This window comes from Acartia tonsa, chromosome 9 (genome assembly GCF_053477335.1).
Source record: "Acartia tonsa isolate MP-2025a chromosome 9, ASM5347733v1, whole genome shotgun sequence".
In the NCBI taxonomy this organism is placed as follows: domain Eukaryota; kingdom Metazoa; phylum Arthropoda; class Copepoda; order Calanoida; family Acartiidae; genus Acartia; species Acartia tonsa.
Window position 1 is genome coordinate 20193790 of NC_137268.1, and position 27257 is coordinate 20221046.

Genomic DNA, 27257 nt, shown 5'->3' on the forward strand with positions numbered 1-27257 from the left:
AGGACAATTCTAACATGCCTAAATTAACGAAAAAAGCTATTTAAAAAAGTAAAAAAATCAACATGTTTAAAATGGACGCACGGACATTTTGGTAGTGATTATAGAGTTGCTACGCTTTCTAAATCGTACCTAACTACTAAAGGAATCACCATGCACAATTAGAAATCGATAGGACAATTCTAACATGTCTAAATTAACGAAAAAGCTATCCGTTACGGACAGACGGACGGACGTACGGACGGACCGACCCTAATTATAGAAAAGCTTTGCTTTTAAAAAGTAAAAAAATCAACATGTTTAAAATGGACGTACAGACATTCTTGTAATGATTATAGAGTTGCTACGCCTTCTAAATCGTACCTAACTACTAAAGGAATCACAATGCAAAGTTTGAAATCGATAGGACAATTCTAAAATGCTAAAATTAACGGAAAAAAGCTATCCGTTTGTGACGGACGTAAGGACGGACGGACCCTCTATACAAGTGTTAATGTTCGTTTGTCCTATCGTTTTAGAGCTTTGCCTTTATGGATGTTTTCATCCCTGTTTTTATGCGATTAGTCATGTTATAATCTAAGAATCGTCATTGATCCGTAAAGCTAGAAAAAGTGGCTCTACAGATTATTACGTCATACGATAGAATAACTAATGAGAGGCAAGCATAAATTTTACCATTGGTGTATACCGGCCTCTCATTGGCTATTCCTTCGTATGACGTCATAATCTGTGGAGCCACTTTTTCTTGCTTCTTGTTGAATGTTAAATGCGTTAATACTCAATATTTGTCAAGGTTTATTCATTCGTTTGTCTAATTTGATGAGCCTACCTTTTATAGATGTTGTCCTTCTTGATTAGTAAACTATTTTTTAAAAGCGAAGCTTTTCTATAATTAGGGTCGGTCCGTCCGTCCGTACGTCCGTCCGTCCGTCCGTCCGTAACGGATAGCTTTTTTCGTTAATTTAGACATGTTAGAATTGTCCTATCGATTTCAAATTTTGCATGGTGATTCCTTTAGTAGTTAGGTACGATTTAGAAAGCGTAGCAACTCTATAATCATTACCAAAATGTCCGTACGTCCATTTTTAACATATTGATTTTTTTTACTTTTTTAAAAAGCTTTTTTCGTTAATTAAGGCATGTTAGAATTGTCCTATCGATTTCAAATTTTGCATGGTGATTCCTGTAACAGTTAGGTACGAGTTAGAAAGCGTAGCAACTCTATAATCATTACCAGAATGTCCGTACGTCCATTTTAAACATGTTGATTTTTTTTACATTTTTAACAACAAATTTGTATGTGACCTAATTATCCGATTGGTCTGATTTTTGGTATACTGATTCCTGGGACAACAAAGTACAATTTTATAAGCGAAGCAACTCTATAATCAAGTCCTAAAAATGTAAGTATGTCCATAAACATTATCCTGTATCAAGCAGTTTTTCAACAAATTTACTTACAATTTTGCTTTGACTCTTATACATTCGCATTCTGATTATTCAGTTCTGACATTATACAAGTGTTAATGTCCGTTTGTCCTACCGTTTCAGAGCTTCGCTTTTATGGATGTTGTCATCCTTGTTATATTACATAGCCATACTTCTTATAGATGATGTCATTATTGTTTTATATCTTACTGTAGAGGTTTCCAATTGTTTCAGATCATAAAAAAATAACATCGAAATGGATCCCAGTAATTTTAAGTCTATGACAGATTTAAAATTATGTGAATCAAGCAGCTGTACAGATCTACCAGCTTTAGATTTAGGTAGATTTGTCTATCTATCTTTCTATCTATCTATCTATCTATCTATCTATCTATCTATCTATCTATCTATCTATCTATCTATCTATCTACGTGTATATGAATTATTTATTGAACTTTCTTTTCCTACCTACATATTTACCCATCTATCAATACATCCATCGAACTATCCTTATATGCAAATGTCCATATTTCAAAAGTTTATCTTCTGACTTAATCTAATTTAGTTACTTTAGACTTAGACAGATCTATTTGATATTTCTGTAAACCTGTCTTAGTTTAAAGACTTATCTATCCCCAAATTAAAATCCATAACAAATCATTTAGGTAAGCCAGATTTCATAACTCAAAATTTCTCCCTTTTTTGCTATTAAATTTAGTTTTCTATTTTCTATCTACTTATCTATCTATTTATTGACTTACCTATCTCTATCCATTCCACAAATTAATTCTTTATGAAGACGAGGAAAGTCACTAAAAAAATAAGCATGCGACGTCATAAAAATAAGGAATTATCCATCTCTTTCTTTCCTTCTCCTCCTCTCCTCATCCCTCATTTTTATGACGTCAGATTTTTTTGAGTGACTTTCTTCGTCTTCTTATTATAAACAGATGAACTATTTATCTATCTATCTAGGACAGCCAGACTTCATGACCCAAATGTCATGTCCAGTTTTTAGTTGCGATTCAGATTCAGAATCTTCAGAAGGTAATATTCATTTATCACATTGCATTATAGACAGCTTTTCGCGGATATTAAAATGGAAAATTATGATATAAAAACAGGTTTGTTAGACATGAAGGGCTGAAGGTCCAGGGTAAAAAAACTAGTATTAATTGTATTATTTTTATTTCAATATTCGTGGAAAATTGTCTGTAATACGATGCTTTACATGATTTTTCAGTATGGCTGGTTTCAAAATTCAGCGGTTCAAAATTCAAGTTGATAATGCTGTCAAAAAAGGTATCAAAGTAAAAAAGCTGAAGCAGAAACACTTGATTAATGATTTGAATATTATTACACAGTTACTATGCTGTTAAAATTATAACTTATTATTATAGGAATAATCATACAAGGTTTAAGATTAATAGAATAATTCTATTGTCTAAGTTTATGGTTAGAGCTTTCTGGGATGAACAGACAAAAAAAATAAAATAATTTCATTAAAAAAATCTACTAATTTTGTTTAACAAAAATCCTCGAATTAAAATTTTATTTCCATAGACGCTTTTCCTGTTATGAATGGAGGTTGTGGAATTGAAATGAAATTAGGTAACTAAAAGAATGTTTTTTCACCTTTTTACTTTTTATAGTAGCAAAACTACTCTATGATTCACTTTGTCAGTCAGTCAGTCAGGGAATTTTGATTATCTCGGCTGTTATTCATAATACATGGATGATGTTATTTACAAAATATGGGAGAAAGGTTTCGTGATGTGTTAAAAGGTTTTGTGATTCTTGATTTTAACAATTTCTCTTAATCTCCTTGTCCTTATTTCAATTAATAACTTTTTGTGCATCGCTACTTCTGTATGTTGTCATCCTTTTTCTTCTAATAGATAATGAAGATCAGGACAAGAAAGAGGAATCCTCAAAGAAAAAAGTTCTAACTGTAGACATGGTTAATGAAGGAATAAAGGTAAATTTCAATTCATTTATCATTTTAAAAGCAAAAATGCTATGTATTCCATTTTATTTGTCTTTAGGTTTGATATCAGCTATAATACAAATTAGAACGATGTCTGTCTGTCTGTCTGTTTGTCTGTTTGTTTGTAGCGAAGGATATCGCTAACCGCTGAACCGATCGGGTTCTCCTTTACAGGGTAGCTTCTCATAGGTCCCGGGAAGGTTTGTAACTATTTTCAAGGGGGGGTGGGACACCCCCAACCCCCCCAAAAAATAAAAAATAGATACCTGGGGGCACAGATTCTAGATAACATATAATTTATAAGTTAATAACTAATTAAAAAGTACAAAGATATTTAATTGTTATTACAGAATCCTTTATTGTTTAGGTTATGACCTATGCTGTTAGAGGACCTCTTTTAATAAGAGCAAATGAACTTGAGCAACAATTAAAGGTATTCAAAAGTTTGGTAATATTTTGTACAAAATAACATCTAAATCATATAAAATTATAATGGATATAGAATACTTTTGATATTGACAGGGGAAAATTGTTCGTCAATTTTGGTAGCTAATATGGACTTCGTTTATTGGTTAGTTCATTTATCCAATAGGAAGGGTAGGGTGGGGTAAAGGGCGTGCACCATCTAAGTATATAGTAATATATTGATTAAAATAATAAAGAAATACCCATCTGCCAAGTGGTTACATCTATCTATCTATCAATAGGTTCAACCATATCCAGGAAAAAGGGAATGTAATTCTGACAAACAATTCTAAGTGAAGCTTTCCCCTCAACCCCCTTCCCTTTTTTCTCCCCCCCTTCTTACCCACTTTCCTTTCAGTTACACCAAAAAATAAGTTTGACTCCAACTTTACTCCAACAAAATCTAGAATTTTCGGCAATTTCAAATAAAATTAATTGGCTGAATAGCAGCCCCTGACCATATCTAAAGATGTTAAAGTAAGCATACATAGATTTATGTTATTTTAATATGAACAGGATGGATGTACCACTCTACCGTTTAAATCTGTGATTAAAGCTAACATTGGTGATGCTCATGCTATGGGAAACAAACCAATTACTTTTATAAGACAGGTAAAGAACAATACTGTTAATTATAATATTGATAAATCTGAGTCACATCGATAGATTTATTTCAATCATATATACATTAAAAGTGTACTATAGATGCTTTAATACATAACTTCATAGATTTATTAATAAATACATCAATAGATACTGTGATAGATACACCTATAAATAAATTGACAGACAAAAATGAGATACTCTTTTTTTGCTACAAATCTATTTATGTCTTGGTTTAGGTGATGGCACTCATAACTTGTCCTTCACTGATTGATAATCCTATGTTTCCAGAAGATGCTAAACAAAGGTAGGTTTTCAAGCTAACTATCTAAATACCTAGTTAAGATACGATTAAGATGCGATACTCTAAACCCAAGGATATTAGGTGAAGAAATATCCAACAAACAAACAACCCTTTGATTGTATAAACTTTGTCGGGAACTTTGTAAGCATAGTAATGATACCGCCTGTATATAGACCAAGGCATTCCCCTTGCTCTCACTATTAGTGTCATATGCCATAAATAGACGCCATATTTTAGGATATTTAGTCTCATGCGGTGTGGACAAGACTCGAACCTGACACCTCCCTGACAGAAATCAGACACGATATGATTTACTCAAATGCCGCGAGTTCATTCTCTACATTTTTCAATACAGTTACTAGTAAATTAAAAAACACTATTGAAATATGAATTTTGAAATAATTTGAAAATAGATCAAAAGTTTCATTAATTGGTTTTGTTCTGTAGAGCTCAAGAAATTTTGGGTGGTTGTAGAGGTGGAAGTGTTGGATCCTACTCTGATAGCCCTGGTATTCAAATAATCAGGTATGCAATAATAACAGTCAAAATATATTATTGTTTTAATAGATACTGGCAGTTGCACTCTTAGAATCAAGAAGCTCTGTATTTGAAGATATAAGGAGGGGGCATAATTATATCCCAAATCTATCTCATGATGACTTAAATTTTCAAACCATGGGACTGCCGCGGTCAGTGTTGATACCGCTCATTGTCAAGCTTCCCTTTCAATGGAGAACTCAATTGGTTCAGCAGTTAAGCTTCAGAAAAAAAACTTTACTACTTTATACTGGGATGACTGATAAGTATAAATATAAAAGCATATAGAATAAATGATTTATGTTGATTCTATTTTAGTTTCTAATACTGTATTTAGGAAGCATGTGGCTGAATATATAACCAAGAGAGATGGTGGTATACCTTCAGACTGGAGGAATGTGATGTTGTCAGCTGGAGCCAGTGAGGCTATCAGATGTGTTCTCAAGCTCATGACTGCTCCTGGTATTACCTGTCAACAGGTACACTAAGATTCACATATCAGGGAGGTGAAACATGAGAAAATCTTAGACATAAAACTATCAATAAAACTATCAATAAACTAAATACCAAACATCTGGCAAAACCTGTCAAGATGAATGTATTGTTTTGAGTTTTCTGATAGGAATATATTTATACAACTATGTAACAATAGATATAGAATACGTAGACATATTGCCAGGGAAAATTGAGGTTGCTAATATGGACATCATTTAATGGTCAGTTTGTTCATCTAGTAGGAGTTGGTGGATTGGAGTATCATTATAATAGCCAGCTGCAAGTATCACTTTACTATAGTAAATGTAAATCTGTTGCAATATTCAAGTAATTGTATATCGATTTATGTAACTATTCTAGCAATTTTAAGATATACATATGGACTAAAAATATAAACAAATATAAAGCTGCTAATGATTATAGGATTAAATTAAAACAATTGAAATAATGAAGTTATGTCTATTTAGAAACCGGTGTGATGGTTCCCATACCCCAATATCCCCTGTACAGTGCTCACTTGCTGAATAATGAAGTTATATCTATTTAGAAACCTGGTGTAATGGTTCCTATACCCCAATATCCCCTGTACGTACAGTGCTACACTTGCTGAATAATGAAATTATATCTATTTAGAAACCTGGTGTAATGGTTCCCATACCCCAATATCCCCTGTACGTACAGTGCTACACTTGCTGAATAATGAAATTATATCTATTTAGAAACCTGGTGTGATGGTTCCCATACCCCAATATCCCCTGTACAGTGCTACACTTGCTGAATATGGCATGGAACAGGTATTCCAGAAATTACATTAAGAATTTACTCGTAAAAATATTTATTTCAATATTATAATGCTTTTGTCACATTTTTAAAAAAATTTTCTTAAACATAGGTAAAATTTATCTGAAAATTAAAAGAAATCAACAATTACATGCATTAAAAAATACTATGAATTAAAAACACCTAAATTGTTAACAATTTCTTAAAGTTTCTTAACCTGTCTTAGGCTCTGATAAAAGTTAAATATCTAAAGTAATACTATTTAATTTAAATTTTGATCAGGTTGGATATTACCTGGATGAATCTCGAGCCTGGTCCCTAAACTCCAAGGAGCTGGACAGAGCTCTAAATGAGGTCAGGTCCAGGTGTACGGTCAGGGCTATTGTGGTCATCAATCCTGGCAATCCTACTGGACAGGTAGTATATTATTCTTTTTTGTTGCCACCATAAATTTCTGAATTAGAGTCAATAAGTTTTAGATCATGACCTAAATCCCAGGAATCTAAAGGAAAAAGGACATTGGCCGATAAATTGATGTACATCCCCTATTATAATACACAAAATTACTCCTTCTGTGGATCACAATTTGTGGTTGAAACGTTTGGACACTCAACTTAATGAACCAACCAATCAAAATGTAAGACACACAGAAAACTGTCCCGAATTTGTATTAATTTTGAGGAACAAGACTCCAGTGACGTCATATTTTTCTTTCCCGAAAAAGGGAAGGGGGGAAGAAAATCTCTTCAAAAGAGATGGAGAAAACCCCCTTTTCTCCTATCTCTTTTTTCTTCCCCCCTTCCCTTTTTTTTCTTTCCCCCTTCCCTTTTTCGGAAAAGAAAAATATGACGTAACTGGAGTCTTGTTCCTCAAAATTAATACAAATTCGGGACAGTTTTCTGTGTGTCAAAATTTAATAAAAGTCTTCAAAGTTGTTAAGCCAAAGTATAAGAAAACTTTAAGGACTAGTGTAATAAATGTCCTATCCATCCCTAAAAAAATCCAAACAACATGCTATTTGAAAAATTAGAGTAAGAAAACAAAATAAGTTTTTTATTTATTTAATCATTCTTCTATTTTTTAGGTTTTAAGCAGGCACAACATCCAGTCAATAATAAAATTTGCTCACAAAGAGAACTTGTTCCTCTTGGCTGATGAGGTGTACCAACATAATATTTATGCTGAGGGACACAAGTTCTACAGCTTTAAGAAGGTATAATCATATATTTTTCAGTAATGCAGCTACCATTTCAATAGAGTAATCTTGTCAAATATTTTTAATTCATTATGAGGTAAGATTTTGCTAACCATGAACCGAGTTTTTTATTATACATATAGGCACTGTGATGGTATACTTTATTTTTAAATCTAACTCTTATGATGTTGGTAGGCTATTACTCTGTTCGTTTCTTTACAGAGCCGCTAATTTCTATAAATTATATGTCATTTAGAATGATGTTTCACAAAGATGATCATTAGCAATGTCATTTCACCCCCTTTTTTGAATTGCCATAATTTTGTTTGTACTAACTACTGTAATATAGTCAGTTGCTATAAATTGCTAAAGCTATATTTTTTTGTTATATCATAAATAACAGTAATAAAAAAAATGTTAACATAAACAACAGTGAAGTAGAATAAGTTTTGGATAACTGATACTTCTTGATAAATTTTGAGAAATTGTTACACTTACTTATTTGTATCCTTAATTTGTTGGATGAGTTGATCATATACCAGAAAAATTTTAAATCTTCCTTCAAGTCAATTTGTTTCTAGAATATGAGATTTGAATTTATTCATATAACCTGTTAAAATATATAAATAAATTGTACAAAATTCAATTTGAGATAAATTTGTAATTTCCTCTGAATTTTGTTATACTTTATTACAAACATTTTCATTTAAATTGACAAGTATACAAAAATACTCTCAGATTGATTTTCTTCTCATAAAATTTAATGGTTAATGATTTATTTTGATACTAGCCTCTAGGGGCACTTGAGGAGGAGAGAGTCGAATTTAATAATTCAATTTCTTATTTTAGATTTTATTTACGTTTGACGTTTATTTTTCGTTGAACTCTCTTTCTAAAATTGAGAAATTTAAAAAAAAAATTAATTTCTCTAGGGAGGGTGGTGGTACCTACCCCCAAAATAGTTATAAACCTTCCCGGGACATATGAGAATCTACCCTGTTAAGGAGAACCCGATCGGTTCAGCGAGATCCTTCGGTACAAACATACAAACACACACACAAACACACAGACAAACATCCTGTTACTTTATTATAAGGATTTTGAAACCATCTCTAAAACTGATTAGTAAAATTTTTATTAAAATGTAAGCTTTTTAATATTTCCTTGTATTTCTCATATTAATTAATAAAAATGTTTGTAGGTTATGATGGAAATGGGAGAGCCATATAAGAATCTTGAATTGGTCTCTTTTATGTCTTGTAGCAAGGTAAAGCATAATAGATGCTGTCTTAAGTTTTTTAGTCTGTACTTCATCTCATTTTTAAAAATCTATGAGTCTTTTCTGTTTGTACCCATTTGGTAGGTTCATTTTTAAAAGGAAGAAATTCAAAACAAATCTAATACATATAATTTTTTAATGTGATGGATGTTTGTTCCAATGAAATTAGCGAAAATGTAATGATGATGCATGCAAAATTTATTCTTTTAAACAAATTCATAAACATAAAATCTAGAGGGTATAATAATGAGTGTAGCTATAGAAATATTTACAAAATTTATTTGATATATTTAGGGGTATATGGGAGAGTGTGGAGTGAGGGGTGGCTATGCAGAAATAGTCAACATGGACCCTGATGTCATGGCTATGCTTCAGAAATCAATTTCTGCTAAACTTTGTCCCCCAATTCTTGGTCAGGTACACCAAAACTGTGTAAGAAGTAATAGTTTATATGAAAAAGTCACTTTGCAAACAAAAAATCATGTACAGGATGGGGCAAATAAGACCGGACATTTTTCAATAGACTATAGCTCCAAAACTACTTAACCAATCAGGACGTTTAACCCCACTATAAAAAGCTTAGGTAATAGCCTTTTTGCCCGTAAAAATTTTTGGACGATGGAGGACATGTACTCCGAGCTGGCCGCGCATATGTTCAACAAGGCGGATTCCGAGTGCGCCCGTACAATACCCTGGATTCTCGACTATGGCCTACTAAATCTCATCTCAGTCCATCTGTAGATGAGATAGACTTATAAAACTTGCTGGAGTTACTCTTAGATACATAAGTAAGACACTAGAAAAGACTAGAGCTCTCTATCTGAAATGGCTTGGCCGTAGTACTCCAGCAAAGTGAAACGTGGCAGATTTTTACATGTCAAAAACGTCTAAAATCTTGAATATTTCTCGGTTCTTGACTTCAGGGGCCATATGGAACTCGTTTTAGACTATGGGTTGCGCTGATAACCCTTGCTAAATCTTCATGCGATTTCCAAAAACGTATAGAACGTTGTTATAGCTTAATTTTGGCCCAAATGAGAGCCGCCGTGTCGAAGGTTAGCTTAAAAGATGGGTGAATTTGGATCCTGCAGTTACTCACGTCCAGAACGAGATGTGGCCTCCCAGCAGCCCCTATCTTAATCTTATGTACTATTGGGCCTGGGGCTACTTTGAAGCATGCACCAATAGACATGCCCATACCTCAAAGACCTCCCTCATGTCCATTATTAAGGAGAACTTCGCCAGCTTGGACAGGGACATGGTGTTCATGGACTGCAAGCGTTTCAGGGGGCGGGTAGAGGCGGTGATTGAGGCTACCGGCAATTTTATTGAATAATCTAATAGTCTTATACCCAATTTGCTTTCCAGTTTTTGAAATTTAATAAAACCTTTAAAATTGACGATTTTATGTTCATTTGATTAAAAAATATAATTTGTCCGGTCTTATTTGCCCCACCCTGTATATCATTGTATTCAGGCAATGTTCTATGAATACTAAAATAATACTTTGCTAACAAAACTGGTTTTAACATTATAATTTTTCATTTTGATATCGTCGGAAAGCTGTCTATAATACGATGCTATTAATAGCTATTAGATTCTAAATTTATTGCCAGGGACTATAGATGTTTATCTTGAAAAGTAAGTCTTCTTTTTAAAATTTATCTGTTATTCCAGGCATGCATGGATCTGGTGATGAACCCACCCCAACCTGGAGAACCAAGTTATGATACTTGGAGCGCGGAGGTACATTTAGTTTTACTGTTTTAAAATCTATAAAATTAAGACCATATTTTTTGTTTTATTTTTTACAGTAAACATTCAAAATGAGTTAGTTTTTTTATATAAAAAAAGTAATCTGACCAAATTGTTTACTTTTATGTGAATTATTTTAGGTTGATTCAACCCTGGCTAGCTACGCTAAGAGGGCTGAGCTAGTGGCTAATACTCTGAATAGTATTGATGGAATTACTTGCAACAGTGTTCAAGGAGCTATGTATGCTTTTCCAAGAGTAAGTATTCAAGATTTCTCTAAGGGTCTTTTCTTGTTATCACCTAGGTATAGGCAGAAAGGAAAGGCTTTTTTACTTTTTACATGATGCCAGTTTTTAAAAAAGATTTTAAATAAAATAACATAAACTATCCCAGAACCTATTTCATGCTTTCCTGAAATGGAGAACTCATTAAATAGGTTTAGCAATACAATAGGATGGATGTATTAATAGAAAAAAACAAAGATAATGATAGTTACATCACTTTAGATCCATTTGCCACCAAAAGCATTGGCGGCTGCACAAGACAGAGGACAATCTCCAGATTTATATTATGCCTTCAGTCTTCTGGAGGCCACTGGTGTTTGTGTAATTCCAGGTAAGATTTTCACAGAAATCTTTACTATTATCCAATAATAGAAATATTTATGCATGATAACAATTCAAATATTTGATGTAAACCAATAAATTGAAGCTAGTTTTCAAACTCTAGATAACTTTTTTGTGTGACTTTCAACAAGCATTTGATAGTGTGCTATTAGTATTAACTTCAAATAACAAAAAAATTTGTATCAATTGAAATCGTGATGTGTTACTATGAAAAATGATTTCTAAATTGTTATAAATTTAGTTTGTTTGTTTGTTTCCAAATTTGCATTATTTTATCTATCTAATATTTTTTAAGGATCTGGTTTTGGACAAGAGCCTGGAACTTACCATTTCAGAACAACTATACTTCCAAAGGTAATTTTTAAATAACTTAGATGGTGTTAAAAAAAACGATCGCTTCACTCTTTTCAATATAAACCCTACAGTTTTGGTCAAAAACTAACAAAAAATGACCCAATTCATGTCCAAGCAATGACAATGAGAAAACACTATTGAATTTTGATTTATACTCACCTCTCCTGAGCACTACAGCTCGATTCCTAGCCCTTGTGGAGAATTTTTCCTTACATGGAGAGTGCATATTTTATTACAAATTTTTACAGTTATGTCTTTTTTTTAAAAAGAATTATTTGTCTAAAGTACTTGAAATCTTGTAGATAGGCCCCATAATGTTCAGAGTTTTTCATGGGGCATATAAAGACCTTTCTATAGACACCTTAACCAGGTTTCTAACACAATCTTAGCCATTTTGGCATAAAAAAAAAGATCTGTCAAACACAAGGAATAGAGAGACCTTTCATGTCTCAATGTTTGATGGGTTTGTCTTTTTTATGCCAAATTGGCTAGGATTGAGTTAGAAACCTGTTTAAGGTGTCTAGAGAAAGGTCTTAACATGCCTAATCATAAACTAAGAACATTATGAGTCAATCTACACGATTTATAGTATTTAAGACGATTAGTTGATTTTTAATCTCCATGTAAGGAAAAATTCTCCACAAGGGCTAGGACTCGAGCTGTAGTGCTCAGGAGAGGTAAGTAGAAATCAAAATCAATAATGTTTTCTAATTGTCATTGCTTGGACATGATTTGGGTCATTTTTTGTTAGTTTTTGACCAAAACTGAAGGGTTTATATTGAAAAGAGTGAAGCGATCTTTTTTTTTTAACACTTTTTAACCCACATGGACTTAATCTAATAAACAAACAAACAAAAAACTATGTTATTTTTTACTATAAACCCATTAATTTCAATTTGTATTGAATGATATTTATCTATAACAAAAATTGTTATTTTGTTGAATATCTAGGAGGATGCTATAGAAGACATGATGACAAGAATAAAAACCTTCCATGCTCAATTTCTTCAAGATCATTCTTAATATTCCAAATTAGGATGAGTCACTAGTTTTATTTCTGAATTGTAAACAGGGAAGACAAATATTAAAGTCAAAAAAATATTTATTCATAATTTTAAATCTAATGTCTGTATTTTTTAGTGATATAAGAAGTTTATCTTGTTTTAAATCATATAAAGTCAATTGACAATGATGAAAATATTTTACAGATTATTAAATTATAGTTTATAATTTAATGAATAATAAAGTTAAATTTGTTAAAATATCACCAATTAAATCATCCTTGTTATTCATTTCATTTTTTCATAAATAAAAATAGATACTACATTATATTTTATTTTTATTTATTAAACTACTTATAAAATACTTTAAGCAAATATAAAATGTTGGAAAAATAAATATATATTATAAAAATTGAATTAATTAATATCTTCTGTCGCTATAAGTTCTTGTAGGTCCAGCTTCTTTTGTTGGGGCTTGCAGGCTTGTTAATCTATAATAATCAAATAAATACACAAAATATATTTATCTATAATACAAAGTAGAATGATGTCTGTCCGTCTGGCCGTTTCCCCCCCCCCCCCCCCACCATTTTTTTTTAACGGATGGTTAGAACAATTTTTTTTTATATTTCCTCTAGAGGCGATGCCGCTATTAAAAATATAAAGATATATAAATTAATATATGAATAAGGGTTGATTTATTTATTTATAGTGAGTAAGGTTGATAGATAGATAGATTGACAGATAAATAAGTCAATTAAGAGATTAATTGATTGGAAGATCAATTGATAGATTAATTTATTGATAGGTAGAATGATTAATAGATAAATTAATTGATAGATCGATAGATTGATATATTAAGATAATGGATTGATAATTTGATATATAGTTTGCTATATAGATTGCAAAATAGATATATTTTATATAGATTGATAAACTGATATATGTCAGATTTATAGTCAATACCTGTCAAAATTCCTTGGAACATTTTGATTAAACATTCTCGATTTTCCATTCTTTGATATTCTGTTAGTAGGTTTTCTAAATCAGCAATATAGTAGTTATAGATTTCTAGTAGTAGTTAAGTTTTTATATCTCTGTAAGCAGCGATCAAATTTGCTCTTTAACCTTATTCTAATATCAAGTCATCCATAAAAACTTTGTAAATCAACACAAACCAAACAAAATTATTCAGAATAAATTGTAAAGATTAAAATTAAAAGAACGGTTCTATCATGGTATGTTACCTTTGTTTTCCATCAAACATATCCCAATCATCCAGACTTTCATTGTCTACAACATCCCTGAAAAAAAATAATGATATATTTCAGGGACATCCAAGCTTTTTATTAAATTGGGGTAAAAATAAGGGTTTTCAAAGATTTGAGTGTGGTAATCTAATGTATTTTTTTTTAATTTTAAGGGGTAAAATGAGGGGTTTCAAAGTTTGCGGGGGGGGCGGGGGGTAAACACCCCTTTAACCCCATCCTTTATAGTAATTTTTCACATTTATGCTTCTTTTTACTCCTTTTTTTATGTAATATTCAGATAATAAGTATGATTTCTTTCATTTACATTTGCCTAGTAAGTTGGGACAGTTATTTTTATAATTCTGTAAATTAAATGGAGAAAGCCCAATCTGTCCCGATTTTGTATCACTTTTAAAAGTGCGATTCCAGTTACGTCATATACGTTTCGGGAAAGAAAAAGGGAAGGGGGGAAGAAAATCTCTTCAAAAGAGATGAAAGAAAAGGGAAGAGATTTTCTTCCCCCCTTCCCTTTTTATATGACGTCACAGGAATCGCACTTTTCAAAAGTGATACAAAATCGGGACAGATTGGGCTTTCTCAATTAAATGTTGGTATGATGCCCCACTCAATTTTGGGACAAACTAATATCACTAAATACCTGGGTATATTTTGTTTGTACTGTGGTTGGAAGCTTGAAACCGGAGGCCTTTAGAATCAAGAATTTTATACTAGAGGCTATGCCTCTAGAGGCCCCTAAGGGTATAGAATTGGGAAGTCGATCCTCCAACCAAATTAAAAAAAAAAAAATAAATGAAAATTTGTGCGAGGGGTAATTCATTTCTAGGGACAATAGTTTTTGTTAGGTACATTGTAGCGATTAGCGAGATCCTTTAGTACACACACACACACACAATTCATGTTATTTTTTTATGAGTAATAGAGTCCCTACGTTCGTTTACAAAGTTATTGCTTGGTAAAAAAGTTTTAATTTATAAAGAAAAATTATTCTACCATACCAGGGGTAAGTTTTAAATGAGGCAGGTAGTTTTTTGAAGTATACATCTATACTTAATATGAATTGTATAGGGTGATACATTCATAGCAGGTTGAGAGGCTCTTTATAATCAACTCTTTGCTTAGAGGCCTGTTTTGATACCAAGGCTTTCCATCTATGTATACTAATTCTTTATGTTGTGAACAGTATAAAATTCTTTCCTATGGTGACTGTAAGCTTCTGTATGCCCTGAGAAATGTTTTAGTGGAAGTTGTTTTATCACGAATGCTACTCTATAATTCAAAATGTCCTTCCGTCTTTCTGCAATAGATGGAATCTTCCTGATAAAAATGAATTTTTCATCTGCTATTTAAGATATCTTTTTGCTTGGTTACTTATGGGTGTTGTCATACTTGTTCAGTAATCAAACTGATTAAGTAAGGTTCAAAGTAAAAGCAGGATTCTGATCAGATTTTTAATTTAGAGATTTGGGGTAGGTTTTGCTATAAGAAAAGCAAAAATAACCTTTGTCCAAAAAATTGCAAGTACTTCTGCTATTAAATTACTGCAATGGATAAAGAATACGTGGAAATTGTGGGAGATTCTGTTAAAATGTTTCTTCAAGATGAATAATATAACAATACCCCCATTCCGTTCACTATTGACCAATATATGAGGACTATATTAGAAACCTAAATTGACAAATAAAATTTCCTTATCACAATATTCACATATTTTATATCCATTTATACTGCTTGTTCTTCGCAATTTATTTTGACCAAAAGCATTTTTTTTTAAATGAAGAAGAGTCAAGTGATTTTTAAATTATTTTGAATTGTTTCGTTATAAACCTGTCTCCCTTCCTGTGAAATCTGCTTCAAGTGGACTATTAACTGGCAAACTTGATCCTGGTATGCAAAATTCATCTGGTTTATTGAAAAGTTATGTGAATTTTTTTGATATGTGCATAAACAGTAAGGATGGAGGAGCAATGGACGGTTAATTACCCTAGTACAAAAAGTTATAATAGTTATTTCTCGCATAGTATTATAAACAGCTTTCCGCGGATATAGAATGTACAATTATAAGATTAAAACCAGTTTTTTTAGCCCCGAGGTGCCGAATGAATACGAAAGATCTTATTCTTTTGTTTAAAATCTTTGGGTCTCAACGTTTCCTAACTTTTTAACCAATGATTTAATTGTTTTATCCGTTAGGATCTCTGAAAAAACAGGCAAGGTTGGTTGTCTGTAGCTTGGAAATAAACCGAACAACCAATTTTATTTTTCTCGTATTCATTCGATTCCGGTGAATAGGAACCGGTTCTCATCCATACGAAAAATCTATGTCTAGCATCGTATCATATCCAGCTTTCTACGAATATAAAAATGTACAATCATAAGATTAAAACCAGTTTTTTTAGCCCGTGTCTTCGGCACCTCGAGGCTAAAAAATCTGGTTTTAATCTTATAATTGTACATTCTATATCTGCAGAAAGCTGTTTATAATACGATGCGAGAAATAACTATTATAATCCTTGTGTGTCTTAGTTTAAGATCTCACTAACCGCTGGTTAAATATTTTTTCACTTTTATAGTGATGCTTTTTATACATCCAAGGAAGGCTCTTTGGGGGAGGTACCTCAATCTCCCAAGAAAATCACCCCTGAAAAAAACCCTCCCCCCCCCCCCCAACTAAAATTTTATTACTTTTTCTTTTCAAAGCTAAAATATAAAGTGTCTCTTGTGGCGTAGCCGCTAGTAAACCAATACAGAAATATAATGATCTTCCCTGCTACTTTAAACTTTCACATAACTTGTATGTTCCTTGAATGTTGTGTTCGTTAGGCAGGCTTGGATTTTGTTGGCTGTTGCTTCTTTGCATATTTGATCCTTGTTAACACAAAAATAAGTTAGTTTTTAGTATCGAAGCTACTCTTAGTGTGTGTGCGAATGGGGCGTTTGTCCATAATTAGGTATGGAGACCGCTCTTCTATGAGTACTACTAAAACCTAATTTTAATGCAATACACATAGACATTCTCATCGTCGGTTCGCTTGTTTAGAATGCTTAACCCTCTATTCCCACAAGTATAATACGAATTTGGTTGAGCTGGTGGAAGCTCAACAAAAGACCCACGCGAAGTATTATGTTGCTTTAACCTAAGAATAAATGGTTGGTTTTGATATTCGATTAGAATCATATAAGTATATTAAGTATTAAGGAAGGAAAATGTTTTTATAAAGTGTATTTATATCACAAGTGCATAAGTTAAGTATGGAAATATTTACAGGATAAGTGTTAAAATTATAAGTAGAGTAGGACAGAAATGTGCCCTAAGTCCCAAGCAGTGAATTGTGCTAAGTGTTAGAGTTCTAACATAAGGCCTGAGCTCAATTCATGCTAAGTACTAAGGGGCCTAAATTTAAACTACAATGCATGCCAAACAACTAAGTCATTACCTTTTAAAGCCAGAAAGAGAAGTTGATGGTAGGAGAGTTAGTAAATAACTGAATAAATTCAAGAGGTACATGCTATAACATTAGCTCTGGACCAGGATTTTAGTGTTTGTCTGTGCAATTAAATATCTGTGTGTTAATATGTGACGTAAATCAGGCATGGTTGTAGGCATACATATATGTACTGGTTGTTTATATGATTACATTAACTATAAACATAATATCTTTAATAAACATATACTATTAGCAAATCACATACAGATTACCATGAATAGGCTGTCGTTACCTGTATATGGTGTCATATAGGTAGAGACAGGCCTATGAATGCATAAATTGATACAAATAATGCCTTGGGCCTAGCTAAAGTAATTGTGTCTTGCCCCTGAGTGCTACTAGTTAATTGCAGGGCACGTGTCAATCAAAGGTTCATAATATGATCTATAAAGTGTTGATTCTATATCAAGCATAGATAGATAGTTGTGGATGCGAAGCATTTCTGTAAAAGTCTCATATGTACGTTCAAAGAATTTGAAAATTGAGGATCGCATCTCCAATGGGGGTAAGTTGTTAAAAAAGAAAAAAGAGAAAAAGAAAAAGTTTAGTAGTCCCAGTATATAGGCATATATAATAAACTATAAATGTATTCCAAGCTAAGTTAAATACGCTTTCCATTAAGAAAGTATGATTTGCGTATTTTCATAGCTGGGTATACAAGATGATAAACCTCCCAAATAGAATACATTCTTTTCTTGAGGGGTTTAGTTTTATCTAACATTGTCACATCAATAAATGTTTTTGCGTTGGTTGTTCTGGATAGTTCAGCTTCTTCTGATGATGAACTAGGTGGTGAAGTGCTCTCGTTCGAAGTGTAGGTTGAGGTTGGGGGTGAGGTAGATATGTAGCCAAGGGCGTCCACTTGTGCTACCTCGTTTCCATTCTCGTCCAAGGTGATTGAGTGATTTTCCAGGTCATAGTAGAGTTGGTTGAGGTCATTGGTAGAGAGGGACAGTGTGCTGCTGGAGCTAGTGTCACTATCGGTCTCCACTCTACTATCTTCTCTGGTAGTCAGGGCTGTATTTAACAAGAAATTCCTGATGGTGATGGACAGGTTCTCTGAGAATCCATCGTACTCTGGTGTGGTGATGATGTTGTTGTTCTCGTCTATAGTGTCAAGGTGTTGACAGGAACACAACCGCAATCCGTCCAAGGTAGGGTGGTGGTAGGGCTCCAATACTCCATGATCATCTAGGTTATCTCCAGGCTGGTCCATGGTAGATCCTAAAAAGAGTTAGTGCGCGTGCTCCAACCGGTTCCTTGGGGTATCCTGGCTATGGTAATCTAAACAAAAGAAGTTTTAATAATCTTTTATTAATCCTTTTATCCCTGGGGTATTCTAGAAATTCTTTCGTTACAGATAGACCTATAATGGATTGGTTAGTTATCTCTATTTCTGTTAAATATAACTGTTTCCTGAATATAAACAATATTTTATATAAAAATGTATAAGTACAATTAGTATTTACATATCGTATTATTTTCTTTGGTTACATTACTCGTATGTATGTAAAAATATAAGATTTTACTAACAATAGTTGGTAACCCTTTGTTTGTATATTTTGTATATGTACATATGGTTTATACCATTGTTGGTATTAGCTGTATTTATGTTATTTTTAACATGAATAAATTTTAATCATTTTAAAGACTAATATCTTACATTACGTCGCTATCAAGTGTACCTTTTAGACTTAATATCTATAAAATATATCGTTCGACGTCCGTAATTAAATTTTACGTAACAATAAGTTGTCAACCCTTTGTTTATGTTTGGGCGGTCAAAAGTGATAGGGGTTGGATTTGAGCGAGGTTATAAAAAGCTGGCGGCCCAGTAATTATGCTCATTTATATAGTAATTGTCTTTGCGAGCGGAGCTTGCGTTCGAGTGTTTAATTTTACCGCTAAATTCCAAGAGAGTTTATATAAAAGTGATAAAATATAGTAACCCGTTTGTTTTATATGAATGTTTTTATGTTATAGATTGTTGATATGCCCATTATTGCATTCGTTAGCCGCTATTTAAGACTCAAGAATCTTATTTTCTTCGTCGATAAGGCCTTTATCACTGTGTTTTTAAACGAAAGTGGGTTAGAAGCAATATGGGTACGTCTTCAATATATGACAATTTTGTTTTATATAATATTTGTAGTTTTGATAGGACATATCTGAGTCATCAGGTAAATTGATGTACCTTGTTTTGTTTACGTTTTCCGTCTGCTGCAAAAGTTAAATTCGTTCATCATAAACAAAACTTATATTGACACAGATATGTTCCATCATTCTATTCGTTTTAACTTTTGATTACAGCGTTCCCCTTTTATAATCAAAACTTATTGAGTCCTGATTCAAATCTTCTAAAACAATTTTACTATAGGTTTTAAAATAAGATTTTCTTTTTACTTAATTCAATTATAATGACGCTAATTGATAGATTATTTACGTTACGAGTAACTCAACCATATTATAAAAAAATGGTCGCTTACAAAAATTATATTTAGCTAGCTCTATCGAAAGTGTTTTTTTTAAAACATCAGTGAAAATACTCAGATTTAGCTAGTATATAAGTTTTTTTTATTACTCAATACATCATAATGAATATGTTTTTGATAGCTCAGCGATAGCTATTTTTAAGCATTGAATCATGTAAAATTAATTACATATTCTTTAACTTAATTGAATCTAATAAAACAAAGTTTTAATGTTTAAATAGCTTAACGATAGCTATTTTTAAGCGTTGAATTATGTAAGATTAATTACATATTCTTTAACTTAAAGAATTTTACTTTTAGATGATAAATCAAAGTTTTAATGGTTAGGAGGTTCAACCATAGTTGCTTAAAATACAAAAAAAAACATTCGTGTGTACAGTCTTTTTTCATAAAATTAACTTTACTATATTGCCTTTCAGAATCACTAGTCCTCTATTTTTAAATTTACATTTGCTCATAATGTATGTGCCTGACAGCCTGGACGCGCATCAGAATATTAAGGAAAGATTCGAGGAATCAATGAGGGCGGCTGCGGCCACTCTTGCCAATTCCTCGTTTCTTGAAAACTCCTTAGACGACTCGAGTTCAGTGTACAGCGACCAGTCTGGGATGCCAAGCCTTGCTGATGTCGATGACTATGGGGGTACAAGTACTGTAGAGTTCGAAAGGGATCAAGGGGAGATGTTCGGCAACGAGCATCTCTCACTGATGCTTAGTAGAACGATACAAATTATCTGGTCTCTCCTCAATTCGGTGATGCAGAACTCCTGCGGTGACATTGGTGACGATGTTGCCGGAGGTGATTCTGGGTCTGCCGAGTTGGGGAGAGACCAGAAGACGAGTCTGGACACATTCAACATGGATGGCTTAATTAACATGTTGTTGGGTTTAGGCTTGTTTTCATGTGCTCTTATAGTGGTCTTCTTCGGCGCTGTAGGGCTTGAGACTCTTACACGTATTGACAACACCTCAGACAGGTCGCTGGCTCGCTGGATAAGAGATGTATGTACGCGCCTCCGAAACATAGGCGTCAGGACCATTGAGCTTCTTCACTGCGGTAACAGGACCAACAGGACTAGATCTGGGGCTATGTCGCCAACTGCGGAGCCGTCGGACACCATGTATGAAGCCGCGTCCTCTGAGATTGATGATATTCTGTCGGATACACAGGTGAGTTGTCTTCTGTTGTATATTCTTTTTTTTTGTATAATTTTTTTTTTCTAGCCACCCGTTTTGTCTAATAAAGCATCATGTTGTTGCAGGGTTGTTCTGTCCTATTCTCACTTCCTCAACGTTGACTTTCGGCTCTTCCATATATATCGCTCACCGTTTGTCGTCGTTTTATGTCGCCAGAGAAATCCGCTCGGTTACCGCAATTAAGTTGAGATACCAGTTAACATTTACTAAAATCTTAAGTAGCAACCTAATATTATTTCCCTCTGGGAAGGTTAAGAGTTTGCTCGTGCCGTACGTTTCTCATTGGGGGTTTAAATGTTAGATCAAGACTTTAATGTTTTCCTTTTGTTTTAGGCTCCCTCTGCTAGTCCATCGACTCCAGCAGAAGTAAGGTCCAGAATTGGCCTGTTTGCCGTACACTGTTTGTCTGCCACTGAGGATCGGATTACTGGAAGAAATGTGCCTGTGGGCTTGGAAGCCTCGACGGGAAGTCCTGGCTTCCGTCCGTTGATTGTTGATCAAACAGAGCGTTTACATGTAAGTATCCATGCTTTAGTTTTCTATTAATTTTCAGAAAGAGGCTGTATATTTGTACACGTATCTAGAGGTATTTGCAACTAAAATTCTTTTATTGGTAGAATATTAATCTTAAAATGTATGGTTGCATAAGCATTTTTTTTTGAACCGATCTAAGATTTTAATTCTAGTATAAAGTGGGTTGAATTGCTACCTAATCATATTGCTTTACAGGATTTTAGGCATTCTCATTTCCTGATTTTCCTAGACTCGTTGTTGGCGTTGCGATTAAACTAATAAGATCTATTATATTTTAGGCGACCAACTCCATCCCCCTGGCACAGTTTTACACCAATATGGGGAGGTGTAATCGAGTCAGCTCTGAGAGGACAGCTGAGGGATCCAGCGACAGCTCTTCCTTGAGCTCTATTATGTGCTTAAGTCGCATTGAATCTCCTTCTGCAGCTGATTTGTCTGTGGTAAGTTTGATAAGCTCTTATAATATTTCTTCGTTGCAAAAATTACGTAACTTAGACTAGGCTGTTTAGCTCAGATAGCTATGCTTTTAGACAATAACTTTACTTTAACTATGGTGTAATTTCTTCCTAATAGTTAATAGCAAGATTCTAGATAAAGTATTAGTAAAAATTGACTCATAAACATATATGGATTAGCGTTGATAAATTTTCTTGTGAACATTTATTAACATGATTGTCTAATAATGTCCCTTTTCTTAATTTTAGGATGCGGCCAGTTTAGTCCCACTGGTTGACGATATCGAGGACCCCGATCTCCCGCCAATTAGATTTAATGCGGTGACTGATGAGATCGAGTACCCCACTCCACTGCGGGTCCTCAGTTTAGAACGTTTGCGCCGCTCCATGCGTACTCCAACGCCTGCTATCTTGGAAGAGATAACATCAGCGGAGAGTAGCTTCAATTCAGCTACGCATTCCTCAGATAACAACAGGACAGAGGATTCCGGCGTCGAGGGAGTCCCTCGACGTCGGGGTCCCATGTTCCCTAAACGTACGCCGTAAAGTGGCGCTGTTAGCTTGGTTGAAAATATGACATACAAATTTTAAGACAATGATCAGTTTTAGACAACATGTGACTAAATTTACAGATTTTCTATTCTTATGTAACTAGTCAAAATAGTAATCACTATGAAGTAAAGACTTTTGTTATTAGACGTTATGACTTTTTTATACTGTACAAAGCCAAACATTAATTTACACTTCTGCCATTATATTATGTATATATATGTTTAGTCTGTAAGGATATTTAGTATGTAAGGAAATGATTATAAGGTTGTATTTTCTTTATGCCTATAATTTAAAACTTCATTCAATTCTTAATTACTTTCTTCGTAAGCGAACTAATCCTTTTTCTTTCTCAATAGTATATTAACAACTGTAATTACAGCCTTATGTCGCAGTTTATTCATTCTTGTTAGCTTGTAAGGGTCATGTATATATAGATATTTAATCGAACTCGCAACTCAGTACCTTTTCTCTAAATTTCATTTATATCCATCCCTGTGCATTAATCGTGAATTTTAATTGTGCTGTGATATAGAGAGGACTTGTAAATAGCATATATATTTTTTTTGTAACCAATATCTAAGTAGACCGAAAGACTGACGTTAGACAAAATTATTTACATACGCTTATTCAAGTATTTTTAAGAAAACTCATGTAAAGACTGTTTGTAACTCAAGTAATTAAAGTAATATCATTGATTGGATGATCTCATTAAGGAAGTTTTATTTAATTAGTAAGGCTTAGAATAAATAGCGTTTCCCTTTTAAATTTTCAATACAATAGTCACAAAGTTTAAAGTCTCAAGGTAAAATGTTCTTATGTCCCTTTAGATTTAAAACTAAGTCTTATTTCCAACAAGTAGAGTTAAATGTTAGGCTTCCGTTAGCTTGTTATTAGGCTATGTGCTTTTTATATGTATAAATTCAACATTTATGTATAAACTCAACATTTAGCAATCTCGAAGTTTTATTATGTGCCATTATACAGCTTATGTCCAAATTATATTAACTAAGATGTTAAATTGTCAGAAAACTTCTTACTATCATAATGTTTTTCAAATACTGTAAAAGTAAAAGTTTATGTTCTGTTTTCAAAATTGATTTAATTTTAAGTTTTCACCAAAGAAAAATATTTGTCAAAATTTTTTTATACCTTTCTAAAGATTATTTACTTTTGTTTAAATAAATATAGCAATTTTAAGTAGCGTATACACTGTTATTTACTGATTTAGTATTTGTTGTGTACCACTCCCGTTTACGTAGCTACTCTATAAGTATTATTGTCTGTTCCTTAATTTAGTTAGATACATAATTAAAGTTTATTTTTGCAAGGTGCTTAGTTTAGCTTACATTCACTTGGTTTATGGTAACTTGTATAAATTACAAAATTTCTTGTTATGTTCTTTTTGATATCTCTACTATGATTTATGCGATTAATTTTCTATCGTTTTCAATAATTACATAGAGATATATGAGAATATAAGTATTTTACATCAATACACATATGTACAAGAGGTTTTATCATATGCAAAACTTTTATATCGTTAGGATACGTCCGTACGTCATTGTTAGAAATCAGATTATAAGAATCAGTTTTAATCTAGTTTACTCTTCGTGGATAGTGGGGAGAGTACAATGTCCAGAAATGAGGAGGACTGTGTCTCTCAGATTCTCTATTTGGCGTGCTACTGCCCGTAATTCGTCTGTTATAGTCTGTCGGTTTCTATACTCTTGCTGTCTATACCGTATAACCAAACGGTTGTATGCGTCTCTATAAGTGTTTCTAAGTATACGACAATGCAAGTATCGTACAATACGACTAGGTTGGCTGATTCCACAACTAATTTTAAACGCTAACATTTCTTTAATCATCGTAAGCAAGTTATAACAATATTCTACTAGGTTTGCGAAGGTCTCATGTAGAATTCGTTGTGATCTAGGCATAGGCTTTCGGAATCTAGTTTGCATTTTATAACTTTTGTAAGATATTCTGTTAAGACTTACGTGTTATGTGATAACTGTAGTACTTCACAAGGTTGGTGATTTCCTCACTTGTGGATATGTTATAGTAAACTGACTCAATTTCAGGGTAAAATTTAAGTTATCGTTATTGTTTACTACTACTAAAATTCTGAGTGGGCGTTTCCTGTCCGAAGTTATAATTAAAGTTTTTGACATATTTTTTTTGTATGTAGAGTGGTTATAGTTTCTAATAACTAATCAACTCATCATAATTCAAGGCGTATATATATAGGTTGCCTATTAGTACTGCTATGTTTGTACACTTTGTACAATTTGTATTAAATGTTTTAAATAGTTTTTGTGTATATTTTAGGGTGCGTATTTAACATTTGTAACATTCGCATTTTTGTGCAATCTGTATCAATCGTTTGACTCTGTTTGCCTATACAGACTCAAAACTCTCTATATGCAATTTTTTTTATAAGTGTTTTTGAAGGGATCGACTCTTTAGTCGACGTATATTGCATATAGTTGGTCTCCCCTGCTGAAGAGAAAAGATGTATATTTTACCACTGGATATATAACCTTGAGTGGGTAAATTTACATGAATATGATAACTTAGTTATCAGATTAGAATAACATATTATCATATTGTTCACAAGTTTACAGGGTAAATGGAAATGTAAATTATGGTTGTGAACTTGTGCCATTCCGAAATCTGACATGTCTATCATTTATTTTCCTAAGTCGTCGACCTCCGGTAATAAATACGGAATCGAGTGTCATGTCCTTGTCGGCACTTGAGTCCTCTATGTCCGAATCAGAATCTAATGGTTTCTTATTTTGTGACGCTTCTTTTCGTGTTTCTAAGGGTGAGTGTGCGCGTATTCCTGGTTGTGGATCTTTTGAATTAACCGGAAATATAAGCGGAAGTGTGTCATTTTTAACTAATGTGGCTATCTCTTGATTTGTGAGTTTATTATAAGGCTTTGTGATAATATCCCTTATTTCCTCTGGGAGGGTGTCAAAATGTTCGTCAATTGGCTTGAACTTTTTGATTTCGTTGAAAGAGTATTTAAATATTTCAGTCTTCTTGTCAGAAATTCTTTCAAGCGTGCAACTGTTAGGGCTTACATCTAAAACTCTATAGGGTGAAATATGATAGATAGGTCTAAGATTGGGGTTAACACCAGGTGTAATAGTGTTATTTCTAACCAAGACAAGATCTCCTATATCAAATTGTTTGTGTATGCGGGTTTTGTTAATATACTTTAGTCTTGCCTCCCTTCCCTTTTCAATAGCTTTTGCTGAGATGTCCAAGTTTTCTTGTATACCGTCTGAGAGGTCTTGCACATAAGCTTCTGTGCGTGCTATTTCAGGGTGATATTCATCCGGTTTTATTGCTCCAAAGAACAATTTAGTCAGGGAGCTACGTGTCCCGAATAATAATTCCATGGGTGAAAATCCAGTTTTTGGTATTTTAGTGCAATTATATTGTCGGACTATTAACGGTAGTAGATATAACCATGAGGTTGTTGAGTCTTGCGCTAAAATTTTAATGATTGGCCATTTTATTACTTTGTTGCTAGCTTCCACCAATCCTTTAGAGGGTGAAAAGTACGCAGTAGAATACAAAACTCGGATGCCAATAGAAGCAAAGAATATCAAATTTTGCTTTTCTAAAAATGATTTTGCATTGTCACACAATATTTGTCTGGGGGAGAAATTAGGATAGAAATAAAACATGAATTTGTCTATAAATTCACGGGATGTGAGTGATTTCATGGGATATGCAAGAATCATTCCTGTTAGTTGGCAGACTATAGTGAGGATATGATTATAACTACGATAGGGGGGTAAGGATTGTATGTAGTCAATACTTACACATTCAAAAGGTCTTGAAATTGTACTATAAGTTCCTACTTGTTCTAGTTTTGTAGATGAATTTTGAAGTTGACAATTTAAACAAGATCTAGTGTAATTTCTAACATATTTCTTAAGATTAGGGTGGAAGAAATTTTGCATATTCAAAAGCATTTTAATTTCTCCACTATGTACTAACAAAAGATGAGTATAGCATACTAATACTGGTAGTAGTTTGGTTGGGAGATAAACTTTTAAATCTCCTTTTATTTTTGTAAACAGAATCGTGTCTTTAAGTTCGTAGTTCTGTCTTTTATAAGTGTAGGTATTTGATTTAGAGGTTAGACAACGTGTGTAAATATCAGAGTATTCCTCTTTTTGGTTTGCAATTATATTTTCTATGCTAATCCTTTCTTTTAGGATTTCTAAAGGTCTTAGTACTTTGCCTATAACTCTATGTTCTGCGGCAAGTGAATTTATGGTAATTTTGGGTTTTTGTTGCTTTGGCTGTGGGGGTTGTTCATCATAACCCAAATAGTCGGGGTTATCCATAATGAACTGTGTCCATTCTTCAATTGTCCAAACTTTATATTGGGGTAAGTTATCTTCAAACCCAGATTTAACAAATTTAGGTAGGGCTACCT

General features: G+C 33.0%; 2 protein-coding genes across 5 annotated transcripts in view; one reads left to right on the plus strand and one right to left on the minus strand.

Moving 5' to 3' along the window:
- The first annotated feature begins 1647 nt into the window (after positions 1–1647).
- On the plus strand, positions 1648–13134 carry LOC145328448 (alanine aminotransferase 1-like). Of its 2 annotated transcripts, XM_080172140.1 has the most exons (19): positions 1648–1766; positions 2401–2472; positions 2989–3036; positions 3324–3403; positions 3780–3845; positions 4394–4489; positions 4720–4787; positions 5232–5309; positions 5659–5800; positions 6536–6610; positions 6879–7013; positions 7681–7809; positions 8993–9058; positions 9365–9487; positions 10748–10816; positions 10966–11082; positions 11332–11440; positions 11747–11805; positions 12757–13134. In XM_080172140.1, exons 1-19 carry the CDS (start codon positions 1682–1684, stop codon positions 12826–12828), a joined length of 1689 nt encoding a protein of 562 aa, XP_080028266.1. In that variant the 5' UTR covers positions 1648–1681; the 3' UTR covers positions 12829–13134. The 2 variants fall into 2 exon arrangements, with proteins under 2 accessions (XP_080028266.1, XP_080028267.1); XM_080172141.1 differs by lacking the exon at positions 2989–3036.
- A 75-nt stretch (positions 13135–13209) lies between these two features.
- Positions 13210–27257, minus strand: part of LOC145328450 (uncharacterized) — a 35036-nt gene continuing 20988 nt past the window's right edge. For 2 of the 3 annotated variants that reach the window (XM_080172143.1, XM_080172142.1), the window contains exons 9-15: positions 16877–16942; positions 15902–15976; positions 15271–15299; positions 14715–14761; positions 14054–14110; positions 13773–13847; positions 13210–13297 (exon numbers count right to left, since the gene is read on the minus strand). In XM_080172143.1, coding sequence (XP_080028269.1) covers positions 13228–13297; positions 13773–13847; positions 14054–14110; positions 14715–14761; positions 15271–15299; positions 15902–15976; positions 16877–16942 — 419 coding nt within the window. In that variant the 3' untranslated portion in view covers positions 13210–13227. The remainder of the gene's footprint in view (positions 13298–13772; positions 13848–14053; positions 14111–14714; positions 14762–15270; positions 15300–15901; positions 15977–16876; positions 16943–27257) is intronic. The other variant, XM_080172144.1, reaches the window with a different exon arrangement.

What these genes read in the sequence shown, in the direction of transcription:
- LOC145328448 (XM_080172140.1), top strand. Translation starts at nt 1,682, where the DNA reads ATGGATCCCAGTAATTTTAAGTCTATGACAGATTTAAAATTATGTGAA. An exon ending in AGATTCAGAATCTTCAGAAG is followed by an intron (nt 2,473 to 2,988) that starts GTAATATTCATT and finishes TTATTTCCATAG; the next exon opens with ACGCTTTTCCTGTTATGAAT. An exon ending in TGGTTAATGAAGGAATAAAG is followed by an intron (nt 3,404 to 3,779) that starts GTAAATTTCAAT and finishes TTTATTGTTTAG; the next exon opens with GTTATGACCTATGCTGTTAG.